Source organism: Triturus cristatus, chromosome 9 (genome assembly GCF_964204655.1).
Source record: "Triturus cristatus chromosome 9, aTriCri1.1, whole genome shotgun sequence".
In the NCBI taxonomy this organism is placed as follows: domain Eukaryota; kingdom Metazoa; phylum Chordata; class Amphibia; order Caudata; family Salamandridae; genus Triturus; species Triturus cristatus.
This window is the reverse complement of record NC_140592.1, coordinates 1032012163-1032033638: the sequence shown is the minus strand read 5'-3', so window position 1 is coordinate 1032033638 and position 21476 is coordinate 1032012163. Positions and strand designations below refer to the sequence as shown.

At 42.4% G+C, this 21476-nt stretch overlaps 1 protein-coding gene across 1 annotated transcript in view; it reads right to left on the bottom strand.

Moving 5' to 3' along the window:
• Positions 1 to 21476, bottom strand: part of ALDH6A1 (aldehyde dehydrogenase 6 family member A1) — a 72858-nt gene that overhangs the window by 44000 nt on the left and 7382 nt on the right. Inside the window, exons 2-3 of the mRNA XM_085626776.1 lie at positions 14347 to 14409; positions 9306 to 9380 (exon numbers count right to left, since the gene is read on the bottom strand). Coding sequence (XP_085482902.1) covers positions 9306 to 9380; positions 14347 to 14409 — 138 coding nt within the window. The remainder of the gene's footprint in view (positions 1 to 9305; positions 9381 to 14346; positions 14410 to 21476) is intronic.

Below are 21476 nucleotides of genomic sequence, written 5' to 3'. Positions count from 1 at the left end.
TATGCGTTCTGAGTGACCTAAACATTTGGTTTGAAAAACCAAATATACCTCATCCGAAAACAATCATCGCTGGCCTAGAAGCACTGAACCTGCATCAGATCATCCACTAACCTACAGACAGTTGTACACATCCTAGATGTCATTTTTGCTAATACAGAACTAGTTACCTTTCAAGCTATGACTCCGGTCACATGGTCAGATCACCATTTGCTTGCCTTCCAACATAAAACAACACTAAGATGCACCTAAAACCACCTTATCGGCCGTGGAACAAACTCAATTTCAAACATTTAGAAACAACGAATATCCAGTAGGTATGTAGAAACAATAAGTTCTGTTCCGAAACTATAGGAGTGGCTTCAGGAAGCTTTTGGTATCCAGATACCACTAAATTCTACACAACAGAACAACAAAAAACTAGCACCTGGGAGAAATACAGAGATAAAAGAGATACAATAGCAAATTAGAGAGCTGCAACGTGCCTGGCTCAAAACAAATGCCAACCAAGACAAACTTCGCCTACAGAAAATTAACAGATACAAGTCAGCTATCAAAAAAGCGAAGAAAAAAATACTATTCAGAGAGAATTCAAAATGCTAAATGTGCGAATAAAGAATTTTATAAAACTTTCAATGAATTTCTTAAACCAAATTGCCTAGAACAGCCCATCCTGTTACTTAAGAGTTCACATACAAACTGGCAAATCATTACACGGATAAGGCACACATGTTGGACTCATGCTTAAAACAGAGACAAAGCATCAGCATTAACCCTTTTACAAAGCTACAATCCAAGAACACTCTAACCCAGCCTCTCTGTTCCTTCCGACACATTTCACACATTTAATTTATGGACCTGGTCAAAGCAAGCAGGCCTGTCAGCAGCCCTTCTGACCCATGTCCACCGCAAACCTTCAAGACAATTCTTTTAGCAACCTTTGCTGCCACTCCAGTAACTCCTTAACTACCGGACTATTTCCAGAAGAAGTCAAAAAGTAATTCATACACCCATTACAGAAGAAAACAAACTTGGACCCGCTGAACCCGGACAACTACAGACCAATTACAAATGGACCTTTCCAGAGCAAACTGATAGAAAGAGCAGCTTTCGCCCATATGTCACAACTCATTGAAGAGAATGCCATACTTTCAGACTTCCAAACGGGTTTCCATCCAGAAGAGGCACAGAATCTGCCCTCTTTGCCATCTGGGATGACCTGAAGAACACAGTTGACTGCAACAAGGTTGCTGCACTACTTCTCATGGACCTCTCTGCTGCCTTTGACACGGTTGACCACGACACTCTGATTTAAAGGCTCTACGAAGCTGGCATAGAGCGGACTGCTCTAGACTGGATCACGTCCTACCTTCGCAACAGAACTAATTTCATCCATACCCCACTTTTCTAGTCCAAACCCTACTTCACAAAAGCAGGGGTCCCTCAAGGCTCCATTATCTTGCCCATGCTTTTCAACATCTAAAGAAGTCATTACCGGCACTGATCAATCAATTTCATCTCCGGTGCTATAACCATGCAGATGACACGCAAATACTCCTTCAACTGCAATTCCCCAAAGACATTGGAAACTCACCAATTTTCAGTTGCCTCAGAGCTGTGGATCAATGGATGACGTGGAGCCATCTCAAATTGAATGCTTCCAAAACGTAAATACTCACATGTGGCGATTGGAAACATTATGACCCACTCGCCAAGTGGCCTGATGATCTAGGACACCGCCTAAAATATCGAAGGAAGTAAGAAACCTCGGAATGGCCGTGGACTCCAAGCTATCAAATGCCCAAGTGGACAAACTAGAAAGATCAAGCTTTGTTACTATAAAAACTCTGCGACGAATCTTCCCCCATTTCGGATTTCCAAACAAGGTCCAGGCTACCATCTCTTTTGTTTTGTCCAAACTCGATTACGACAATAGCCTTTACCACGGATCACCTTTAACGACCATGAAAAGACTACAACGGATTTAGAACTCTGCTGCCAGACTACTCTTACGTCTAAAACCGCAAGACCACATCTCCCCTGCCTTGAAAGCCCTGCATTGGTTACCAGTTGCCAGAAGATCCACGGTCAAGCTGTTTTGTGTCACCCATAAAGTGATACATGGAACGGGACCACTCTTCATCAGGAATAAAGTCACCAAACATATTCAACAAAGGAATCTCCACTCTAGAGTGGCACCTCACCTCAAAATCCCAAGACACAAGAAAAAAACAATGTGTGGCACATCATTCTCTGTTCAAGCAGCCAAACTATGGAACTCTTTACCCCCAACATAAGATCCACGATTAACCACCTTATCTTCAGAAAACTACTCAAGAATTGGCTCTTCCTCACATAACCACCATAGGCAAATAGATAGAGATATACAGCATAGCTCTATAAATATAAGCATTTATTTGTACAACAGATATGTACCTATGTGTATTGCTCTGTATAAGCGTGTAGAATAATTACACTGAAAAACAAAGTGTATATATATATATATTTATTTATTTTATAGAGCGCAAACCAGACCCGTGAGGGTATAGGAGCGCTTTACAGGATTACGGGTGGTATTACAAAGCGTTAGGGACCAATTGGGTAAAATAGGTGGATACATAATACAAGAAAAAGCATGCAGTCTAAGGTCCCGGCTACATATGGGATGAAAATTAAAACATGTAGATACATTATAAAAGAAGGCACGCAGTTTCAACTCTTGGGTGGGACGCTCAGGAGAGCTGGAATAGGTATCATCCATAGAAGCCGTGGATAGTGCCGAGGTGGAGGGTGGAACATGTTGCTGAGGGGATTGTAATGTAGACGTTAGACGAGGTATTTGCCCATTAAGAAGGTTTTAGTCTCCTTTTTAAAGTGTGCCAAGGACGGAAGTCTTCAGATGGCGGGTGGGAGAGAGTTCCAGATCTTTGGAGCGGCCCCAGAGATGACAAGATTGTTGGTTTTTTTTCTTCCGGAAGCATGCTGGTTGAAGCAAAAGGTCTTTAGCAGATCGGGAGTTTCTAGCTCCTCCGGATATCACGAGTTTTTGGGCAAGAAATGCAGGGGCATTGGAGAAAAGAGCTTTGTGAGTAATGCAGGCCAGTTTAAATTGGATTCTGGCCTCTGGCCTCTAGGGGAAGCCATTTCAGAACTTTGAGGTGAGGAGAGATGTGGTTGAATTTCTTTGAGCCAGTTAGGAGTCTGGCGGCGGCGTTGAGGCAGGCTTTCAAAGGGACCAGAGAGTTCTTGGGTAGCCCTGCGAGAGTAGAGCATCCATATTCTAATCTGGAAATTACTAGTGCCTGGATTGCCGTTTTAAGGTCGGAAGCATCAAGGAAGGGTTTAAGGTTTCTTAGGTAACTTGGGTGGAATCTGGCCATTTTGGCCATCGAGTTTATATGGCCACACATGTTCAGGCTGCCGTCAAGGGTTATTCCAAGGGATTTTGCAGTCAACAATGGTAGGAGGGCAGTTTAGTACTGTGATGGTCTTGATCCATTCCTGGATGTCTGGATTGGTTTTGGGTGGGGAGATTAGAAGAAATTCAGTTTTGTGTTAAGTTTAAGCTGGTTGGCGGTGAGCCAATGGACTGTCAGCTTCCGGGCCCTCATTCAGGAAGAAAAATGTCCTTAGGGGAAGAGATTTTAATGTAGATCTGTGTATCATCGGCGTACATAAGGTAGGAGATATTGGCAGCACGTAGCACATCAGTGAGTGGTTCAAGGTAAAGATTGAAGGAGGTAGGGGAAAGGGTTGATCCTTGGGGGGACTCCAACCGTAACCAGAGAGGGAGCGAATAGATTACCGTTGATGAGGACTCTCTGTGAGCGATTTTGGAGGGAGGATCTAAACCATTCAAAGACGGTGCCATCCAAACCCATCCTGAGTTTGAGGCGTGCAAGGAAAATTTCGTGGTTAACCGTATCAAAGGCAGGAGATAGGTCAAGGAGGATTAGGAGACAAGTTTTGCCTTGGTCGAGGGCGTCATTCACGATGTGGAGGAGGGTGGTTTCCATGCTGTGTCCAGGTCTGAACCCGGATTGGAAGTCATCTAGAAGGTGGAAGTTGGTGATGTGAAGGCTCAGCTGCTGTTGCGCACATTTTTCCAGAACTTTGGCTAGGAGTGGGATGTTGGATATGGGTCTATAGTTGTCAGCAGAGTCCAGCGTAGGTTTTTTTTAGGATGGGGACAACTTGGCCAGCCTTCAGAGAGTCCGGAGTTGAGCCCTGTAGGAGGGAGGCGTTGATTATTGAGGTCCATGAAGGGAAGATAACCGAAGAGGCGGCAGCTAGGCAGTTAGAAGGGAGAGGATCATTGAAGTGATTGTTCGGGTTTAAGGAGGTAAGAATTCTCGAGATAGAGTGATCGTCCTAGATTTTAAAGTTGGACCAGTGCACTTGGTTTTTGGGTGAGGTTTGGGAAGACCGCGCGGAGAGATGAGGTAGTGCCGGCAGATTTTGAGGGCGAGTTGCGGATTTAAGTTCATTTCCTATGGCAGAGATTTTGTCGTAGAAGAAGGATGAAAATTCCTCACTTGTTATTGGGGGTTTAGGTGTTTCTTTGGAGGTTTTTGCTAGTTTGTTGGATTGGTGTTTGGACACACACACACACACACACAGACAGACACAGACACACACACACACACAGACTAGTTCTGCTTAACAAATTTACTGATATATGCATGTTAAAAATATAGAATGTAACTAAGTGACTGCATAAATAAGTACATCTTTTGATCATAACTATTTATCTACAATTGCTTCACTATTGATCTACCAAAAATATATATATATATATATATATATATATATATATATATATATATATATATATATATATATTATATATATTTAAAGTACAACACTTGAAAGCCAGAGTTTATTTAATGCTCCTTTACTCTACATATACTACCTTCCTTTCTGCTTCTATATACCTTCCATGTACTTATGGATCTATATCTATTACTTTTGGATCTAGATATTACTAATACTTATTTATTACTTTTCTTTTAATGCAGCATATCCAATGCACCACCCAATTTTTCACCCTATACCGTTCTCAATATATCCTCTACTTCAACTCGGACTCATTTCCAACCTCTTTCTACCACTCTTTCCAATGCACTACCCTATTTCTCACCCTATACCTCTATCAATATACCCATTACGTCCACTCTTACATTCATCCCAAACTCCATATCACTACTATGATCCCCAAAATAACCCTTTCAAGACTCTTTCCTACTCCACCCCTTCCTGCAGCACCTTATTCCCCTTTTTACTATTCTGATCCGCCAAAACAAGCCTTTCCAAACCCTCCCTATGACTCTTCCCCCTCCACCTCCCTCCGAATCTTCCCCCTCCAACTCCCTTTTACTCATCCCAAGCCTCCTCCTACCGCTATGAACTCCAAAACAAACAACCATTTTCTAAATCCTTCCCTTCTATCCTTCCACTAACCTTTACAATCCAAATAACAGACGAACATGTCCACCACTCAAATTATTTTCATATTTCACTATACTAATTCACCACTAATCCTTTATGGGTTCTGGAGTAACGTGCTACTCGCCGAAAAAGCACTTCAACATCTCATCAGGGGTAGCAAGCGGAATATAAATGCAAACCTTTATACCTCTTCTACCCCTTCGCTATCCTTCTCAATTCAAATAAACAACTAAAATATCCACCACTCAAATTAATTTCATATTTTCACTATACTAATTCACCACTAATCCTTTATGGGTTCCAGAGTAGCGTGCTACTTGCCGAAAAATCGATTGGATGCCTTGTCTGGGGTAGTAAGCGCTATATAAATCCAATTACATTCCAATGCTCAGTACTTCACAGAGGGTGAGGTACTCTCATGAACACTGGGTAGAGAGTGTACAAGAGGTCTCCTTTGAGATACAATGTAGTAGTGACCTCGTTCTAGTTCATGGGGTGGGGGTGTCATTCATCAATCTCTCCATTTCAGAGCTTCAGCCATCGTGTCTAAGTTATTGGTATATACCTCTCCAAGACATGTCTCTAACATTCCATATGCAATATTGCACTCTCCATCTCTGCCCAGTACACAACATCCTTTACCCAGTCTCTAATTCCGTGAGCGCTAGTACATTTCAATGATTACACAATATACCTTTTGGCCAATACAAATCTCAAATCAATACACTTGGTACGAACGTTTTCCTTTTTAGGTCTAGAACTGAGGCCCAACAGATGTGTTTTGGGCTCAACAGCCCATGCCAATCAGTCACTTCAACAATCCTCAATAGTTTCCTCCAATACTCTACCATATTAGGGCACGACTGAAGCCTGTGGCAAAATCCCACTTCCCTCTCCCTGCAGCACAGATATAACTCAGTGCTCCTGAAGAAAATCCTACTCTCTCTAGGAGGAGTAAGATACGTCCGTGCAATATATTGAGTGGCAATCCTTTAAATTAGGCTCTCTAATAATCTAAGAATACTTAAATCACTAATTTCTGATCCTCTTCATTAAGACATGCATATATATTTGCAGTGCTTGCTACCTGGGGGAACTTGGAACAAGCGTTCACATGGAACTCATTTTTAGGCAAAATGGGATGACAGACTTTCCTGTGTAATTTTAATCTAAACCAACATTAAAAATTCAATTTTTTGACAGGCAGAATTCTGTCTAGACTTAATCTTTGCAGACATTTCATTCATAAGAAAGAAACAACCAGTATCCTGTATTTAAACCCGATTCAGCCGAATCAAATGTTATTTAATTTGCAAAACAAAAACAATCTTAGCATTAGGATACATGGGTGATAAGATTTAAAAATCGTTTATCACCCACATATTTGCTAATTCTAAGAATGCAGAATTTTTCCTGTCGCAAAATAGAAATTTAAATGTTGGTTTAGATTAAACCTACACAGGAAATTCTGTCATACTATTTTGCCTAAAAAGGAGTTTCATGTGACTTTTTTTTTTAAAGTTCTACTTGATATCCATGTTCACGTGGATATTATGGTTGCTCTTGTTTTCGTTAAATTATATATTGCTACCTGGGGGCTTCCTAGAGGATTCCTAGTCACCCCAATGACTGCCCATTATAATACTGTAATAGCTTTCCTGTTGCTACCTAACCTCAACAGTGTTTGTAAGTCAGTGTGCATGTAGCTGTCCAACTACTTTTCATAGCTAAGTGAACAGATAGTATGTGGTTTCATAGAGACTGCTGACATTTTCTGAGCAAACCATTCTCATACAGGTCACCCAGTGTGCCAACTGCTGTCTATGTGAATATGCCACCTGCGGGTCTCAGCATAGCTTAGAAAGCAATGCTATCATTGCCTCCTTCATTTACAGGACGTGGGTAAAGGGGGAATGTGCCCTCCACGATTGCTGCCGTGTACATTTCAGCAAGCCATGATACCAGTATATCACCATACCCAATGTAAACTTCAATAAGCAAGCCATCTGTCTTTGGAATGTCCTGTGTGGCTAGATCAGCTATTGCTTTCATTACCGCTTGCGCCATCAAGATTATATCCAACTAAAGTCAGGCGTTGATGCTGTCAAGCAATAGAAAGACATCTCCACACTATACAGAAAACATACCCTGACTAATAAGTTTTCTGGAGTTTCTTTCCAGAACACAGCACAGACACAGGCTTTCTAGACCCAGTTCCCAAGGACTTTGTCACCGTGCCAACCAGAGACAGAAAGCCAGTTGGACTGCACCAACCCACTGAGTACTACCTGAATGAGAATTAGGGAACGATCAATTCTGTGTGATAACACAGGGATAATTAAAGGAATCCAAGCTTCTTTAAACTTGGAAAGGCACACTCAAGAAAACTAGGATAAACAAGGGTATATTAGAACGATTACATTTTAAAATTGAATAAAAATGCCTAACCTAGTGAAGACAATCTGAATCATATTTATTATTAAAAAAATCAACAAAGTAGCGGCAGCTATGTTTATCAAGTGTGAATAATAAGAATATTGAAACATTATCTTCATCTCAAAAAGCATCCTTTATATTAATATCTCCAACCCATCCACATTTCTCTTGGTTAACTTAGCTAAGATTGAGCACCACACCCAGGTAAATGGACCAAGGTATGGGGCCCCTGGAACAAAAGTAGAGGTTTGATCTGCAGCCCATTTAATGAGGAGTCTTTTGATACTGTTGACAATGAAACACCATAAGCTGGATTGTCGCACGCATTGATGATATATTTTCTGTATCTATTGACCCAATGTATTCTTTTGTTTCACTTATACTTCCTGTTGTCCTCAGGAATTGTATTTTGTTTTGAAACTGCACCAGTTTTGTTTATATTGGATTTGTTTATTCTTAATAAACATTTATAAAATAAATAAAACAAATTGGCCACCACAAACAGGCCGAATACCAGTTTCAAAGATGGTTCACACCCTCATAGATCTTTTGAACAGTCAATGTTCAGCAAAGTAAAAGTATCTGCTATTCTCATCTGTGTCAGCAAAAGGCAGAACAGCCCATGTCTAGCCTTCAGTAAAGGAAGATATCGAAAGATCTGCGTGGCCTTTGTCTCAAGTTGCAGGCATGAAGTTCCTCTCTCTCTCATTCCACTCTGTTCTTTGTTTAGATGATGCATCTGAACAATTTCAGAATATATAGTAAGCAGAAAGGCCTGGTACCCTTACTTACATTCTGTAAAACCTTACCTAATGTTAAAAAACAAACGAGAAGTGAAGTTATCGGACTCTATAAAATCTTGTTCATTATTTAAAAACAATCACTGGAAAAGGGAATTCAATCCATACAAAAAAACATTAATATATTCAAGCAGACTTGATTATCACATTACTTTGCAATGAATTCTGACATGAATCAATGTGCATTCAAACTTGAGATTTATGCCTAAATAAAAAAAACTATACAGTTCCAGAAGGGCTTACCTAAAAGGGAAAATACACTAATTATAACATGACTACACATTGAGAGAACGAAAAAAGCCTCACATTACAGCGAGCGTACAAGGAGACAACCTTAAACTGCAGAGTGAGGCACAGACAGTCTCAAACTACACAGCAAGGTGCTGACAAGCACAACATGCATGCATACACCCCCACCACTACTTGATTAATCGGAAGCACGTTGCTAAATGAGGCAAAGCGATTCCCAGACTGCACAATAAGCCTAGAGAAACCAATCTTCACCCCTCACGACAACCCTCAAAGACAAAAATGCTCCCACCGCACTACAAGACCAAGAGTGACAAGGTACTCAATGCCTCAGCTATACCACCTGAATGCCTACAATGCGCTTGCTTCACTCACCGGATTGTGGACATCGATCCATTCTGAGGTGTTGGAGTCAACAAACTTTCCATCGATCAGAAGCTTTGTTGTTGGCTACAGAGGGGGTGAAACAAGGTTACATTTCTTCTATGCAGAGTGAACAGCAAAAGAAGCACATCACCAAGTACTGGCATTTATAGCAAATCATAGGTCAGCAGCAGTACAAAGGACAGATGTGCACATTAAGCAATGTGGTGCATACTGGCGTTTTCAGCAATTATCAACCCATGGGTCCGTGCGTCCTTTTAGCGTAAGGTCAGGTGTGTGCATCATTTGTTGTATCATTATAGCAGATTATAATGGGAACAACAGCACTTGAACAAGGCTGGAGTGCAAAAGAAGGTCTGCTGTAAGGTCCGTGTCTACAATAGGCAAGATTCAGCAGGATGAATGACTTCAATCTGGGGTGTCTGAGGCACAGGCAGTGGGTACCGAGCTAACTAGACAGGCAGGCTTCGTCTAGAGCCAGCTCTAAAGCTGCATTAGATATTGTGCGACAGTAAGAAGAGAAACAGCCCACATTCTGCACTCTGCAAGCTTAATCAGATCTCTTTCCAGATAGCAGTAAAGAGAATTCAGGGGTGCAAAATTCCTATAGCCGGGCACCCAAGACATCAATTGGGGTCACGGACAAGTTTTCAAGTTTATTTTGTCCTTGGGACAAGTAGGCCAAACCCCCTGCAGCACAAGCCCTTTGGCTGCCAATTTATAGTACCATATTATGGAACAGGGATGGGAATTGTCTGCAGTGGAGGTAATTTTTATGTCCATATGTTAATGCTGTTCAAACTTGGACTTATTGTTCGTTTAATGCAAAGCCTATATTATTAAGATGAGCATTCTAAATAAATACTATAAGCTCGGACTGAACTACTGACAGCGATTCCAGTAAAAAAAAAAAAAAAAAAAAAAAATTAATGTGTACACACATTTGCAAAGTTTAACAAGATGAGGCTATGTATAATGAGCCCAGACTGCTCTCTCAGTAGATGCAAATATTTGCAGAAGCTTGAGACCAAGATTGAGGATTCTTGGGTTTAAAAAGAAAATTTCACAAAAAAAATGTAACCGAGGAAGTTCAAGTAGCTATGCAAAGTATGGATTCAGGCAAGGCCTCGGGCCCCGATATGTTACCTCTTGAAGTATATAAAATCCTGGGTATAACGATAGTGCCTCTCCTTTTAGAGGTACTCAATATAGTGGCAATACAGCGGATTCATGGAGGAAGACAAACATTATAATTTTTCCTAAAAAGGGGAAACTACCGGATAACCCAGGATCGTACAGGCCAATCTCTTTGATCAACACAGATACCAAAATCTATTCTAAAATCTTGGCCACTCGGTTAGGGAGGATCATTGGTCAGCTGGTCTCTCCCTGGCAGCACGGATTTATACCCGGAAAAGAAACAACTCATCACATTCGTAGGACCATCTCACTATTAGATGTTCTGTCCGGAACAGGGGGCCAGATGGCCATGATCCTCCTGGATGCCGAGAAGTCATTCGATCGAGTGACATGGGAATTTTTATGGGGGATCTTGGAGATAAAAGGGTTTGGGCAGGGAATTATCAGGGCAATCAAAGCAATGTACTGTGATCCAAGGACCCGGATACAAATGATGGGGAAAGAGTCGGGCGATATTTTAATATCCAGGGGAACTAGGCAAGGCTGCCCCTGTTCACCTATTTTATTTGCGTGTACATTAATCCTCTAATTGAGAAATTACTACAGTCTCGTAAAATCAAACCTATAGTTACCAGGGGGTATGAGACTAAAGTCCTGGCCTATGCTGACGATGTGGCAGTTTTAACAACGGATCAAAAAGAGGCCCTTGGGGGAAAGTAACCACATAACTGAAAAATGTGGCCTCCTTTCAGGGTATGCTCTAAATAGAGGAAAAACAATTGTTATTTGCACAGATAACATGGATTTTAATGATCCTAGGCAAGCGGAATCAGCAGTCTATCTCGTGGTGCGAATCACAGCAAAGGTGGATGAAATAGTTAAATGTAATTTTGACCGGCTGGTTAAATCAATAGCCATGGCATTAAAGAGAGTGAACGGGCTACAGCTATCGATAATTGGGAGGGGGAATTTTTTTTAAATGATTATTTTACCCAAGATTTTGTATTTGTTCAGGTCAATTCCGCTGGCCTTAGATGACCATTTACTGAGGACTTTTGACTCTATTTTTTCCAATTCTATCTGGCAATATGGGAAGGTGAGGAGGCCATTGAAGTATCTAACATTACCACAGGACAGAGGAGGACTTACAATCCCAAACATCAAATTGCATTATTGGGCTGTCCTACTCCACCAGATGACTTTGTTAGTACAAGTTAGAAGCAGCGATGAGGAAAGGATAGCGAGAATACCTACAATATTTAAAATCTCGCTATAGGAAAAGAGGCCTCTGGGTGGTTATTGAAACAACTAGAGCAAAGTTACTATAAAAAAGTTCACTTCAAAGTAATACATAGCGCATGGAGGATATGGAAACAAGTGTCTAAATTTATGAAGATACCTAAGGTTACCCAATATACTCCCCAGTGGCACGCCTCGCTTTTTCCGACACTAACTTATGACGCTATGGGGAAAGATTGGGAAAATAGGGGGGTGACTACAATTGGAGAGTTCTGTAGGGGGGGGGGGGGAGAACAAATTGTCCGATTTTCTAAGCTACAACATGATTTTGGAATACCTGCCAATCACTTTTTTAAATTTGCACAGATCAGGAGCATTCTTACGGCATACAGACCAGCTTTTAAAACGGATAGGATACCTTTGATGGATCTCATGAAGGAAAAATCATGTAGAATTAGAAATATATATCGTTTGTTATTAACAGAACTACCAGACGATCTGGAAAAGGTTGAGACATCCTGGACTGTGAAATTGGATAACCCCGATGTGGACATTTATATGAGCTTGCTCTTATCTGCTAAAATATTTTATCCTCAAATTTAAAAGCACAATTGTATAAACCTATATTTAATTTATATATTACACCTGCTAAATTATTTATTTGGGGGAAAAGGGCCGATGATAAATGTCCCAGATGCGGGACTGGTCCGGCTACACTGATACATATGTTTTATGAGTGTTAAATTGACTCTCTTAAAAACAGGGCTGCTTGGGTTCTGGAATGAACTATTTGGTCTCAGATTTGAGCTGACCCCTATGTTATTGATCTTGGGATATGATAACTCTCTGGGCCTGAATAAAGAACAGGAATATTGTTTATTCCTGGGCACAGCTATCTTTAGAATAATGTTAACGGCCAGATGGAAAGATATAGAGCCCCCGACATTTCAGATGTCGTTAGCCAGGCTTCTTGGAGTATGGAAACAAGAGGCAGCTCTGTACACATGTAGGGGCAGGCAAGCCAGAGCTCGGGGGCTAAAAATATGGGCACTTTTCTCTGAATGGAGCAAAGACGTTAGGGGGCTGGAGTAGGTTGGAACTCATAAAATGCTGCTAAAAGTTTTCCTTATCTGGTACTGCATCAATTGTTTTATGAAGGAATTAGGCGATATATTTAAAAACTATGTATTTCTATGAACTGCTATTTATCCCCGTGTACTGTACTTAAATATGTGTGTTGATTCTGTGATATACCTCTTTTATGTATTCTAACCATTTTCTGAACTGATTTGTCGATGTGTATTATTGCAAATAGTATGCTCTGGGTATGAATAAAACATTTGTTTTTTTAATTTAAAAAATGTAACTAGGATAAAAAAAGGTTTTGCTACACTACTGTGAAATTTTAGGTACCATTTTTTTGAAGCATCATTTGATAAAATGTGCAGATGTATGCTAGTATTAGCAAACAATATTCATGATGGAAAGTCAGTGCAACCAGTTTCAACAAGATTATGGGAAACATGAAAATGAACAAGCACTAGCAAAGCCAATAGGTTGACATTGGTGGTCAGTCTTTTGGTTTTGGTTATGCGCCTCTTGTTTTGACAAGGTTTTTGTAAAATATTATTGTTGTGGGAGCTGCTAAGCCCTCACTATTATAACAAAGATTGGCAAAAAGCAAAAGCATTTTTTGGTCTCAAAAAGCACACATTGCCATAGTAGTTCCTGGCACTGAACAAAACTACTTTGTGTGCTGATATGCTCCATGTTAAAGCGCAGATTGCGATCATTCACAATGAAGCCAACCTTCATAGATAGTGAGAGAGAAAGAATTTTAATTAAAAAAAAGAAAGATCTTGGTTAACACCAGACCTAATTAGAGGCCCAATTCTTAAAGAAAGTCACAAAAGTGCACCCATGGTAGGTCTATGCATTAGTGCAGATGTACATATTTCATGAAGTCACAAGAATTTACAGAAGTAGACCAGGAAATCGTACTCCTAGAAAATATTTGTGAACTATATTTTAGCACGAGCAAATATCCATATGTAGATTTGCTCATGCGAAAATCTGTAGAGCGTTTACAAGTTCACTTTCCCTCCAACCACTGTTTTCCCAACCCTGAGAGAAGTTTTACTTTGGACCCTTGTCCGGAGTACATTTCCAACCTCTCTCAGTATGGGAAAACACTAAATAAGAACTGGTGAAACCCCTCAAAACATGCAAGTAAGAAGGTTTGCACTGACTGAAAAGGGCATTGCAACCCCTGGAACTATTGCATAGCGCTACCCCAAGCCCCAGTATGTAGATCTGCGAAAAGGTGGCAAAATAAGGAAATTGCTAATATTTAAGCCCTACTATAGTATTAGCCCTGGAATAATCAGATAGGCTATTATCAGAGCTCTTATATCAGGAGAATGCTGCCATAACGTGCGCCCGTACTACACTGCACCAAAGGGACAAGTGGATTTTTTAAGCAACCTGTCCCATCCACAAGTAGATATTTTATTAAATTCCACACCCCTGGTATTCGTCAGTGCAAGGGAACAGAAGAGAGCGCGACAGTAGGGGAGAGTAGTACAAACTGGTGCACATGGGCAACAGAGAGCGCAAGTCAGCACCGTAGCGCATCAAGGAGATATATACTCACCACAGAGGATGTGGAGTATGCCACAGATGGAGAATACCAGGCATGCTTCACCTGAGCCGAAATCTGCAAAAGAGGAATTAAATGTGAGACAGCACACAATCAAACGTGTCTCTTTCACGAGGATATAACAACTTCACCAGAAAAGCCTCTGTTCTGCACATATTACCATCAACCTTTAAACAATGACTTGGGACCAACAAAGAAATGGAAGATTGCAAATCAGTTCTAATGGCTAGTTAGTTGTGTTGAAAACCCCACAAGAAGCAGTAAATGGAGATCAGTGGCCTTCTGAATGCCTTCAGGATAAGTTATCACCTAGTGTTCCACTTTGCCACAAACATTTGTCACGGAGTGCATTCTAATGTTACACAGCATTTTAGGTTGCGAGTTTGCAAAAAACACAAACTTAGGACCAACAAAACAGGAGGACGATGAAACTAGGGCAGGGATTTCAAGCAGGCATGATATCAGTGAAACAAAGGAACTAGGCGATGACAAAGTCTATAGGACTGTTTTTTTAAAGTGAAAGTCATTCATGTGGGGAATATGGGATGGTGTCGTGTTTAGCAGTGTTTGACTGGAATTTAAGGCCGTCTGTTGCCGTGAGATGGGCCAGCTTGAAAGGAGGAGTAGGATGTTTTCTTTAGTCCTGTGGGTCATGACAGTCCACAACGAGTATTCTAAAAATTAGTGTTGGACTGGAATTTCTACCATTCACAGGGCATATAACCACTTTGAAAACATGAACTAAGACCTTGAAGCACTGAGAACAGGATTAGAAGTACTTACCGCACACTAAAGAGCTTTACAACAGAAATCCTGGCCTAAGCCCCGCACATCTGAAAAACATTGGATCCTCTGATGCCTTTTTGTTGAACTGAAGGCCATAAAAAGTAATTCGCCCCACCTGGGAGTATTGTAGGACACAGAGCTCTGTCAAGAACCACAAGTGGAAGCAGTAGTAAACTCCCTCTAAATCATCCTATCCCTAACAGGCGCGCAACACCTATTGGGCTGAATGGGCTTCAGCCCCCCCCCCTCCCCTCCTATCAGCCCCCCCCATGGTGTGTCTCAGCCTAGGCTGCTAATGTGGGCTCTGCTGCAAGGAGTATTATCTCCAGCACGCCCGAGTTTTTCAGAGGTCCTTGTAGACCATTTGCATATTTACATACCTTTGTAACCGGATTACAGAGGACTAGTTTTTTTTCTGGTCCAAGTACCCCTGGGCCCCCACTCTGCCTATTCCTTACATTGGATTTTATATTTACTGCCGTAGAGTGAAAATGCATTTCATTAAAAGAAGAATGCCAGCCATGTGTTTAAAGAGGCTGCAAAAACCTCATCTTGACAGTATATATGGTTATAAATAAAGGATGTATTCATTTGTAATGTGACTGCTCTGTCTTTGTTCCCTTTAATTATTAGTCATGGATCATTTAGGCAGCCCTAGATCACAATTAAAAGTGCTTTCTATTTATATTTGCCGTTCGAAGTAGGCACAGATAAGTGCTGAAAATACGGCTTCAGGTGACTGCTTATTTTTGTGCCGTCTGCGACATCAAATTAATAAGCTGGCAATCCTAATCATAAAACTGGAAGTTTGTTGCAGGATCAGCACATTATTTCCTCACCCTCTATCCCCGATTAATGGCATAATAGCAGGGCTTTAAGTGGCGTAGGGTCCTTCTGGTGCTCAGCACCAGCAGTTCATAAAAGCAGGTCCCTGTCGTGCTCTCCATTTTCACCCTCACACTGGAAAAAAAATGTCTTAACTCTGCAGCAGTTGTATTGTATTGTATTGCATGCGATATTTATAAAGCGCGACTATCACCCAACGGGTACCTTGGCGCTATAGTACATGAATCATCATCAAACGGTAGGGGGAAAACGGAAATAAGTCAAGCAGGACAATTCCAAAGCTGTCAAGCTCTAGGGAACAGCCATGTTTTGATCTTCTTTCTAAACTGCAGAAGATCATGAGACTGTCTGAAGTCCAAAGGAAGGCTGTTCCAGAGCTTGGCTGCAGCAAAGCTAAAAGCCCTGCCCCCTGACTTGGCTCTTCGAATCTTCGGGACTTTCACCAAACAGGCAGTGGCAGAACAAAGACACCTTGTTGGAATATACCATATAAAGGTTTCTTGAAGAGGTAGGGGTCCAAAGCCATGCAGGGCCTTAAAATCCAGGCATAAGGACTTGAACTGGACCCTCTGCATTATAGGCAACCAGTGAAGCTCTGCAAGGATCAACGAGCCTGAAGAGCGTCGTGGTTTCATCAGAGCCAGTTTAGCCGCCACAGTTTGAACTCTTTGAAGGCGTTCAATCAAAAATTTAGGAGCCTCCAGCAGTAAGGCGTTACAGTAGTCTAATCTACTGAGGATGATACTACCAACGACCAGCGCTCTGGCCGTCTTTGGTAGTACGAGTTAAGTTAGCATCGAGCATAACTCCCAGATTACGTACAGCTTTGGCCGGAGCCAGAGTAGACGTGAATGAAGAGGACCAAAGATTTACAGGAAAAGGGGGCGGGACCCTCCCTGCAGCACAATATAAATCGTCAGTCTTATCTGAGTTGAATTGTTCACTGTTTTGATGTAATTTATTTTTTTGCAGTTCTGTATTGCTAAAATCGAAGTGATTTACATGAGCACCAACAAGGACATCTTCATTTATTTTTTTGATAGGCATGGACGATTAAGTGATTTGCACAGAAACATAGGATGTTGAGCCGACGTTGAGACTCCAACCTGCTTCCTCAGCTCCAAAGTTGGCAGCTCTAGCCATTACGCCACAACCTCTTGCACAAGAACTAAAGCATTTTCAATATTATATAAAACAAAGCCATAGTTGTATGTATGCATATAGTATATTTATCTTATGCAACTAACAATCTTTGACAAAGCCCGTAGTCCTGGCCTGCTGTAGGTGTAATGTTACTTATGTGGAGGTAATAACAGAAGCAGAGAAATACCAGTTGGGCAGCACATTATATTGAGCACAGATTATTAGCATAAATGTTTTAAGCCACGCCCTTAATTACATCACCCCTTTGAGAGAAGCTAGCTCTGTATAAACTAAACCAAAATGAGGTATAGTGTGCACAGAGTCCAGTGGAACCCCACAGGTAGGTATAGGTAAAAGTAGATCGCACCTTACTCTCTATTTGTGGTAGTGTGGGCGAGCAGTAAGGCTTTATCAGAGAGTAGTGTTAAGCATTTATTGTACACACTCAGGCAATAAATTATGTCACACACTCAAAGACTGAACTCAGACCAATTTGTTGGTCTAAAAATATTATTTAGTTATTTAATTTCTAAAAGCAAGCCAGACCTGGTGCAGGTAAGTGAAATAATACTTTGCAAAATCGTATGCAGCAATTTACAGTTGAATGCAGGTTCAAATGCAGTTGGTTGATTTACAGGTAAGTTCAAAGTTACTTTGTTACTTTACAGATTACTGTGCACGTTACATTTTAGATTCCTTTGTAAGTTACTTTTGCTAATCAGTGTGATATTCCTTGATATCACACAGACATTTCCTACACAAAAGGTAAGTAATTTAGTTTTTACACATATGCAGTCTTTCAATGTTTCATACAAACCAAAGCCACACTTGGAAAAAATTTTGAGGAAAAAAAAAAAACAGTCAATGCAATCCTGTGGGAGGAAATGAAGTTACCCGTTTGCAGGTTAGTACTTGTTTGTGGTAGTTGGTATTCTGGGGTTAGAACCAGGGTTCCCACAGGGTCGAGGATGCACTCTCAGAACACCCTCAGCTGCACTAGGGTTGCCAGGTGCAGAGTGCTCGGGCCTAATGTTATCCAATGGGGGATAGGGGGGCCTTCGGTTGGTGGCTGCTCACAAGCAGGCCACAAGGTTGTGGGAGCAAAGCTCCTGGTGTTAGGCTCAGGGCAAAAGGGGGTCCAAGTTAGCACACAAGGTGCACCCACAGTGGCACAGGGGCTGTAGGGTACTGTTTTGGCACTGGGTGCCCTGTTTTCAATGGGGATTGCCTTTTTGGTTGTTGGCTGAAGGCTCGGTCCAGGAAAACTTCCGGGAGGAACCAACAGCTGGGCAGGTAAGTTGGAGTGCTCAGGGACATTCACCTCTGGTTCTTTTCTCCAGGGCACAGGGCGGCTGGATGCAAGGGTGTCTTTTGAGGTCGGATTTCACCTTACCGGGCCACTCGCGGTTGAGGAATATCCGTGCAGAGGCTGCAGGCGACGTCGGGAGTCCTGGAGGGGTCAACCCATAGTAGACTTGTACTCTGGAGCACTGGGGAACCTTGCTGTGACCGGTGGACCACTCAGATTTGAACCGTAGGAGTCGGGTGCAGTGGTGGTTCCAGGCGTCTGGTTTCTTTGTCCTCAGCAGGCTCAGAATCTGTCTTGGGAATTTCTTTTGAACAGAGCTGCTGTTCATAGTAGATCCGGTCTTTGTTGAAGGCAGTCAGTCCTCCCAAGGGTTCTGGAGGACACTGGCAGCAGGACAAGGCAACTTTTGGTGCAGGATCTCTGCAAACTGCAGATGGGCCTGTAGGGTTGGAGCAAAGTCAGTTCTTCTCTGCAGTCTCCTCTGCTGGGCGTCTTCTTTCATTCTTCTTCTTAGGTTGCAGAAATCTGTCTCTTGGTTCAGCTGAATTTGGGGACGTTTTAGGGGTCTCGAGGTCAGTAGCCAACGGGCTACTGACACGTGGGGGACTGGGCACAATCCCTAATCCTGACTGAAGAGTGCCTGCCATCTGCAAGATGGCGAGCACTCTAGAGTGGATTTCACCTCGCTTCGCCCACCTGAGAAGTGGGCTGTGCTAATTTTTTCTGCCTGTCTTCCCGCCGAAAAGGAGGGGAGACAGGAATGGGGTCCTGCTCCTGATAGCAGGAGAGGCTGGGGGTCGTTTTACAAAAGAAGCAAGGCCTTTAAGGCTCCCATGCCACAGATGGCTTTTTCTGGCCTGGGGCGGTGTGCCCACCTCTGCCCAGGAAAGGCTTTGTTTCTGGGTTCAGGGAGCTAAGGCTCCCACCCCAGGGGTCCAGAAACATGTCTTGTATGGCAGGCTGTTGTGTACCAGTCAGGGAACCCACCAGAGGCTGGTCGTTTTTCAGAGGGCATCTCTAAGATGCCCTCAGAGTGCATTGTATAAAAAAATCAAACACTGGCATCAGTGTGGGTTTATTATGCCGAGACGTTTGCTACCAAACTTCCCAGAATTTAGTAATGCCATTATGGTGCTGTGGAGTTCGTAATGACAAACTCCCAGATCATATATTCTTTATGGATTTACTGCACTTACATTGTAGGGATACTGTTCTCATGTAACTGTACCCTCACCAATTGTATTGTGCACCCAGCTAGAGGGGTGTCTTACCTATACCATAGGCTGTGGGTTGCAGGCATGAGACACAGGAATGTGTGCCATGTCAACTCTTCACTTTTCTCTCCACCAAAACATGCAGCCTGCAGAGTGAGTGAGTGAGTGAATGTACAGTACCTCTAAAGGTGACACAATGTGCGCTGCAGACCTTCCCTGGTCACAATGCCCTAGGTACCCATGGTACCTTTTAGAAGGGACTTACATGTGGCCAGAGAGGTGCCAATTGGGGGTACAAAGGTACAGTTTTGGGAAAGAACACAGGCCCTGGTAACCTGATTGGCACCCAGGGCACATCAAGTCAAAATGTATCAGAAATCCCGCTTAAAGCCGTGCATAATAACAATAGTTTAACACTAGTTTAACTTATATCAGAAACTCTATGCTGCCGTCAATAGCATGCTGAGTTGAATCACTCTGCACTCACAATACACTTGCACTGTTCACCCTGTACCTCACCCTGTAGTCACACAAACACACTACTCACCGCACCTGTGTGACTTCACCCACATGTCCCCCTCACTGCTCAATCTGCAATCTTACTCAAACAAGCCCATCAATCCCACTCTGCACTTACATCCACACCATATGGTCACCTCACTCATCCTGCAATCGCTCCTCTTACCCTACTCTCACAGTGTCGCATCACTCACCGTTCACTCACATGGGCACTCCTGGCACCCACACAGTGCAGAGGATTAATGTGCGTGCTACAAAGAACGTGTAACATGCAGATCACAGAAATGTCTGAGTGTACTATGAGTAGCGCTATTAAAAAATGAAATGTGTCAGAAAGGTGCTATATAGAGATGAGGTGATTGTTGGTGAGTGGTACTGAGGGAATTCATGGAAAAGGAGGAAATGGGGGACGGGGCGCCAAAAAGAAATGTTGCACCGTGTGCGACCAGTGCTAGGGCCAGCACTGGCTGAGAGTGTTAGCCCCCAGCGAAGCTCGGCTCTAGTTGTGCCCCTGATCCCCAATATCCCACACGGGACTAGGTTCCAGATTATGGGAATGTATTGCACCATGGAATACTTGCCTATGCAAAAGAATTCAGAAGGCGCAAAAGGTGTCTGGACAATAGTTATTTGGCCCAAAACATGAACCATTAGCAGCTAACCTTAGAAAACTGTACTCACATCCAGTGAAATTCAAATCAACCTTCAAAAGTATTTGTTTCACAAAAGCATCAAAGGCACTGCGCTCAAATACCCAACAAGTAAAATGGTAAACTGGATACCGACCAGGCAACTTCGTTTCAGCTGGCAAAGATTTCCTGATTATCCCAACAACCAGATGTCTGCTTAGAGGTGACCGACAATCAGGAGTCACCTCTAAAATCTCCCCCTGACGCTAGAACATGGGTACTCGCAAACATTTACCCAGGGGCCACAAACTACTGTCTGCAGCATGCCAGAGGGCTGCACTTATGCCAGCGGGGTGAGAGTCATGGTAATGAAAGGTGGGCGTAGGGGGATGTGAAGCAGATGCATGGTGTGGACAACAAACCGAGTCACGTGACTTTTGTCTACCACCAATGCTCTATTCTCATGCACCAAGAATGAAAGTCAAAGCATTAACTTCTATTGTATATTGTGAGAGGGAAAGATATACTCATCTAATGGTGGCTGAATTGCAAAATGTGAGAACAGAAAACATTTATGCCAGTTTAACAGCTTTTGGAATGTTCCTCAACTATCAAGTGAACAGTAGGCTGGTGGTCACCAGGGGGCCGCAATTAAAGGTCATGAGAACCACATGCTGC